General features: G+C 37.5%; 1 protein-coding gene across 1 annotated transcript; it reads left to right on the top strand.

The window, feature by feature from the left end:
* Positions 1–3,707: 3,707 nt before the first annotated feature.
* On the top strand, positions 3,708–7,061 carry LOC125279302 (piggyBac transposable element-derived protein 4-like). The gene is made up of 4 exons (XM_048208811.1): positions 3,708–4,364; positions 5,047–6,225; positions 6,617–6,954; positions 7,055–7,061. Exons 1-4 carry the CDS (start codon positions 3,708–3,710, stop codon positions 7,059–7,061), a joined length of 2,181 nt encoding a protein of 726 aa, XP_048064768.1.
* Positions 7,062–7,330: the final 269 nt, after the last annotated feature.

Below are 7,330 nucleotides of genomic sequence, written 5' to 3'. Positions count from 1 at the left end.
AAACCCTCTCGGAAAGGACCAACCAAGCCAAGCGCATTGAAACTGCTACTCACGGACTTGAACCAATAAGCAAGTATTATCATTTATCTGAAATTTGTCTAAACTGATTTCTGTGCTGGCTCTCTCAAAACGGTTTAACTGTGTAATTTGCCATTCTTTGATCATCTTTCTTTCCCTGTCTTTTCTTCATTTTCACTCTTGTGTGTATATATATGTGTATACTTCTGTATATATTTTAGACGTATAATCTCTGTAGTCGTAGCTGCATATATTAAACACTTAATTCATGCTCGATTGTTCTGTTTGTTCTTTCAACTGAAGGTCAAGTCACTTTAACGTTTTCCGATCGTTTTAGGCTTTGATGCTATAATAGGAATATTCTCTTGGCCAGAGAATAACTCCGTTTATAATATTCTGTGAGGGGCTTAGTTTGCTGGACAAACGAACAGTTTCTCTAAATAATTATTAAACCAGAACTAATCATATATGTAATTGATTATAATTCATTGTAATTGATTCACAGTATATGTTTAATTCCCCGTTGGGTCGATATATGAATCATAATTTATTCATAAAAATGTATGAATTATTATATTCATATTTCATCCATAAATTGATTAATAACTGTACGAACCGCTACATCGTTACAATGGAGACAGTCATGGTCACATACAAAGGTACAACATATAAGAAGGGAATGGGTGTTGTACTTGATGTTAGTGGTGGTGGATATGTGCTGGGGAAGATTGCTCTGATAATAGTATGCCAGGAAAAGGTGTATTTTGTTTCAGAGAGACATCAGTCAGTGCCAGTGTTGGATCTTGGTGTGCACTGTGTACAGCATGACAGTGAGACTCGTTATGTGTGTGTTTGTGTCGACGGGCTTGCAGACTATCACCCAGTGTCTGTTTATAGACATTTGGATCTCGAACTTGTTGTGCTTCACCATTCTATCTGTTTAGGTTGCAAGACAACATGGAGTCAATCATAAAGGGCACACTTGCCCACTTGAGTGAGGAGACGCTGACATGTCTTCTTGAACATCTCTCTAACATTGGCATAAGGACCTGTGAATCTACTGTCAAATGTCGAGAGCACATTATTGTGACGCGAGAGCATATCAATGTAATGCGCGATTCATATCATGCGCTCGCGCGTGGATTTCCTCTGCTCTCGTGCAAATCTGTCCGCTCGCGCGCAGATTTCCTTTGCTCTCGCGCAAACCTGGACGCGCGCGCTCAAATATACAGTGCTCTCTTATGAACTGCCTCTCCTCTCGCTCAGATATTGCGTGTGCACGCTCAAACTGTTTCCTGCGTGCTCAAATGTGTCCTGCGCACTCAAACTGCACATGTGCGCTCACAAATCTCTCCGTGCTCTTGCAGAAACTAATTTGCTTTTGGATTAAACGCTGTCAAAAGTTATAAACCAATCAGAAGAGACGACTGATCCATGAAAATGCTACGTGGAATCTTATTGGCTGAGAGTGAACTGCGCCTGGAATTCTTTCGACAAAAATATATATTTTATTTCTTTACAATTTAATAATATTTATCAAATGTAACCTAGTCTAACTGCATCACATTACAGGTCAAACCCCTATTTATCTAAATAAACAAACAAAAAATGTTTCTTAAAGTTATTGTGGTCATACGTTTTGTGTTGAATTTTTTTTTTTAAATAGGTAACATTTTACAATAAGGTTTTTATTTGTTAACATTAGTTAATGTATTATCTGACATGAACTAACAATGTGCAATACATTACTGTAATTATTAATCTTTGTTAACGTTAAAAATACAGCTGTTTGTTGGTTGTTTACTTCACAGTGCATTTAATAATGTTAACAATTATAACTTTTGTTTTTAATAACGTATTAGTAAATGTTGAAATTAACATTAACAAATATTAATAAATGCTGAAGAAGAGCAATTCATTATTAGTTAATGTTAACTAATGCAGTTAAATAATGTTAACGCAACCTTATTGTAAAGTATTACCAACAAATATCTTCTGATTTAAGACCGAACAAGATCAGGGTCAAATCGTCATTCCCTTAATACTTAATGTGGAGATCACATACCACCATAGTCAATTTCTTTTGAGGTCTGGAATTAATGATTCTGATACATCAAATACATTTTAACAGTCACTGGTCACCACCTTTTGTGAAGCTGTTTAAAACATATAGCTTACATGACCACTGCTTTCAGCAGCAATGCAAAAGCAGGTTTAAATATTCTGGTATGATTGTAATTTCAAAAGGTTAAATAGACATAACCGAATCGTTGTCATTTAGGAATAAGATTGCGTTCTTTTGCTTAATCGTGCATACACAAGAGCTTAGGTATTTTTGTATGTCATGTTTTATACCAGACCTCAAAAGAAATTGACTATGGTGGTATGTGATCTCCACATTAAGTATTAAGGGAATGACGATTTGACCCTGATCTTGTTCGGTCTTAAATCAGAAGATGTTTGTTGGTAATACTTTACAATAAGGTTGCGTTAACATTATTTAACTGCATTAGTTAACATTAACTAATAATGAATTGCTCTTCTTCAGCATTTATTAATATTTGTTAATGTTAATTTCAACATTTACTAATACGTTATTAAAATCAAATGTTGTATTTGTTAACATTATTAAATGCACTGTGAAGTAAACAACCAACAAACAGCTGTATTTTTAATGTTAACAAAGATAATTACAGTAATGAATTGCAGATTGTTAGTTCATGTTAGATAATACATTAACTAATGTTAACAAATAAAAACCTTATTGTAAAATGTTACCTATTTTTTAAATAAATTTCAACACAAAACGTATGACCACAATAACTTTAAGAAACATTTTTTGTTTGTTTAGATAAATCGGGGTTTGACCTGTAATGTGATGCAGTTAGACTAGGTTACATTTGATAAATATTATTAAATTGTGAAGAAATAAAATACATATCTTTGTCGAAAGAATTCCAGGCGCAGTTCACTCTCAGCCAATAAGATTCCACGTAGCATTTTCATGGATCAGTCGTCTCTACTGATTGGTTTATAACTTTTGACAGCGTTTAATCCAAAAGCAAATTAATTTCTGCAAGAGCACGGAGAGATTCGTGAGCGCACATGTGCAGTTTGAGCGCGCAGGACACGTTTGAGCACGCAGGAAACAGTTTGAGCGTGCACACGCAATATCTGAGTGAGAGGAGAGGCAGTTCATAAGAGAGCACTGTATATTTGAGCGCGCGCATCCAGGTTTGCGCGAGAGCAAAGGAAATCTGCGCGCGAGCGGACAGATTTGCACGAGAGCAGAGGAAATCCACGCGCGAGCGGACAGATTTGCGCTCGCGCATTACATTGATATGCTCTCGCGTCACAATAATGTGCTCTCGACATTTGACAGTAAAATAACGCCATAGTGGTGGTGGTACACAGCACAGTCAGCCAAGTGACAATGCAGCAAGCGACACAATTACACTGACATTAACTCCAGTAACTGAATTGGAAGTCTCCTCAATAATGACTTCACCACAGTGCAGTGTTCCTTTGCAAAATAAAACCTGGACTTCGACATTTAAAATTCCATGGGAGAAGACTAGGCCCACTCTACAAAGATGTCTCTCTCAGAACACAATCCCAGAAGACACAGACAGACGGCACATGGTTAGAATCACTGTAGATGCCATGAGAGAAAAATGCTTAAACCCAACATGGACAGAACAGATGAAGGTGACAGAATGGGCAATGGATACTTCACGTTGTCCTCACAACTGAAAAATAGAGTGGATAACCTTAACAGAAACAATACCCTTGCCCGTCTCAGAAAGCCAAAAAGACCTGCTGATACTAATGATGTCCACCCAGCACAGCCAGAAAAAGTTGCAAAAACTGACAGCTATGGATGCATAAACTGGCAGCCATCTCAATTACCAGAAGGAGAGACAATAGACTCTCTACATCATAAAAAAGAAGAACTTAAATTAATTTTCTCTCAGGAAGGACCAAGTGTATCAGACCATGTAAGAGTGAATGATTTGATGGTCTTAACTTACGCAAGTCAGCGCAGTGCAATAAACTCCACACCTTCACTTAGTGTAGATGAATTGAAAAGAGAATGGCCTTTCCTGTTTATGAAGAAGTTTTTAATGCAGCACTTCACTTCACTTACTGGGATCGAACTTTACGAAAGGCTGAGAGAATGCATTGCTGGAAAAGGAAGGAGGGTGCTCCAGTTCTTCAAAACTCAGCTTCTTCGCTGGACAAAAGAAGTGAAGACTGTTCTTGCCGACATTGAACGTCTCCAAGGCGAAAACATGGACTCAACAATTGCTGTAATTTTGCTGATGATGACCTTCTTTACCTCTGAGGTTCTTCGGTCATTTATGACCCGACATTTTTTTTTTTTAAATGTTAAAAATCGTAGCTTCATCGGAATGGTCCGAAACTTGGTGACTTTATTGGTACTTGGTATATGAACACCCAAAAAAATTGGGGACAGGATTTGAAAAGTCTAAGTGGTCGTAAAAAAAATAGTCACACTCAGGGTCTTCGGGTCAAAAATGACCCGCCATAGGAAATGAATGGGAAATTGGCAAAAATATGAAAATACTGAGTTTTTTTGTGTGTACAATCTACAAATCAGCCACGATGCAGAAAAAAAGCACACAACAGTGAAGGGGTGAATCTCTAAAACATCAAGAGTGCAAAACAGACAAAAAAATTCACACACACACACACACACACACTTATACACACAAAAACACACGCACACACAAATGAAAGTGTGTCACTGCAAAAGCTAATTTTGGATTCAAAGGAAGATCAAAGGATGGAATTCTTCCCTAGTAACCTTCAGGCGTATTGCAGCACTTGTTTATGAAAACAAAAAGCCAATCACAGCATTTGTTTATGAAAACAAAAACTTGGGGTATAAATATTGCCACTTTGAGCCCAGCCCACAGTTCATTCTCCACAATGGCTAAGAGATATACTGCTCAGGAGACCCTGGCTTATTTACTACATAGCAGTGATGAAGAAGAGGGAACATAGCCAGATGAGCAAGTCTCTGAAGAGGAAGATTTTACAGAGGCTGACCCAAACTTCACTGAGGATTCAGAGGAGGATTCAGAGGAGAGAGAAGGCCCTGAAACTTACCTCTCCAAGAACGGGGAAATACTGTGGACTTCAACTCCTCACACAAGGACACAAAGGAGAGCACGGGCAGAGGAGGTCAGAGGAAATGCGCCTGGACCAACAAGGTATGCCTGTGTAAGGGCTGAAGATATCAAATCTACTTTTGAACTTTTTTTTCCAAGCTCCATGCAACAAAAGCTTCTTGAGATGACAAATTTAGAGGGGCAACGAGTGTTTGGTGAAGACTGGTCTAATATTGAATGTAATGAAATCCAAGCATTTATTGGACTTCTAATTCTTGCTGGGGTTTTAAAATCTCACCACGAATCTGCATCCAGTTTATGGGACAGTGAGTTGGGGAGGGCAATTTTCCGTACAACCATGCCACTGAAAAAATTCAAACAACTGACTAGGATTTTACGTTTCGATGATAAGAGGTCAAGAGCTGAAAGGAGGGAACAGGACAAACTGGCACCAATCAGAGAGATGTGGGAAGACTGGGTCAAAAGACTACCTCTCATGTACAGACCAGATACCAACATTACAGTTGATGAGAGCTTGGTGGGATTCAGGGGCCGGTGTCCTTTCAAACAGTACATGCCAAAAAAACCTGCCAAATATGGCATTAAAATATGGGCAGCCTGTGATGCAAACTCGAGCTACTGTTTGAACATGCAGGTGTACACAGGAAAACCTCCAGGGATGCCACACAAAAGAAAGCTGGGAAGGAGAATAGTCCTGGAAATGATGGATGGCTTTCAAGGGCATATTGTCACTTGTGACAACTTTTTTACTTCATATGCTCTTGGCATAGAGCTCCTAAACAAGAAAATGAGAATGATAGGAACAATCCGAAGGAACAAGCCAGAGCTGCCAAGTGCTCTGACCATTCCAAGAGGCCGGGCTAAGTTCTCATCTCTGTTCGCCTTCACAGAAACACACGCCATCGTGTCGTACTGCCCCAGAAAAAATAAAAACGTTCTTCTCATGAGCACTGTGCACGAAGATGCAGCAGTGAGCGAAAGAGAAGACAGGAAACCTGAAATGATCTTGTCATACAACAGGACCAAAGGGGGAGTGGACAATCTTGATAAGGTATTTGCTACTTTGCTACAAATTTTTTATTGAAATAAATATATATTCTAAAAAAATGATGATGATAATAATAATAAATATTACTAATATATGTAATATATATATATATATATATATATATATATATATATATATATATATATGACATCCAGTGATAGTTCAATTCACTTTACATGCCATAGCTTAGAATAAAAAAAAAGTATTTTATGCAATTATTTATGTGTATATATATATATATATATATATATATATATACATAAATAATTGCATAAATAATTGCAAATACTATTTTTTTTATTCTAAGCTAAATGGCATGTAAAGAGAATTGAACTATCACTGGACGTCAGCAGTAATACTAAATGTTTGTGTATGCTTTTTTGTGATATTCCAGATTGTTGCAACATATACCTGCCGGAGGAAGACAGCTCGCTGGCCCATGGCAGTCTTCTACAATATGCTAGATGTATCGGCATACAATGCCTTTGTCATCTGGAGGGAAATAAATCCCAGTTGGAGACAGGGGGACAACTACATGAGGAGGCACTTTTTGCAGGACCTAGGAAGAGCGCTCGTGTTCCCCTTCATTCAATCAAGGCGGCACATTCCACGCACCCCAGCCTCTCTGCAACTTCTGAGGAAGGTGCAGGAATGTGATGAGGAAGCAGTTTCCTCCATGTCTGGTCCCTCCCAAGCTGGTCCCTCCCCCGCCAAAAGAAGAAGATGCAGAAAGTGCTTACCACACGATTTGAAAACAGGCATCGTTTGCTCAAAGTGCCACATTCCAATTTGTAAGGGACACTCTATTGTGATGTGTGACTGTGTTAATTAGTTTGTAAATAATATGTAAATATAGTTAGAATGATTTTTTTATTTCTCTAATTTACTGTTTGATAATTTACTGTTTTGATAATTTTTAGTTTATATTTAGTATAATTAATTTAGTTTGATAACTGTTAGTTTAGTTTTGTTCATAATTGCCCGTTGCCAATTTTGGATAAGAGTTACTGTTCATTCAATTTAAATAATATGGACATAATAATATGTAAATATTTAGTTATGATGATATTTAAAACACTTTTTTTATTTTTCTATTTTCCATTTACAT

Source organism: Megalobrama amblycephala, linkage group LG12 (genome assembly GCF_018812025.1).
Source record: "Megalobrama amblycephala isolate DHTTF-2021 linkage group LG12, ASM1881202v1, whole genome shotgun sequence".
Taxonomy (NCBI): Eukaryota; Metazoa; Chordata; class Actinopteri; order Cypriniformes; family Xenocyprididae; genus Megalobrama; species Megalobrama amblycephala.
This window is presented reverse-complemented; position numbering and strand designations above follow the sequence as displayed.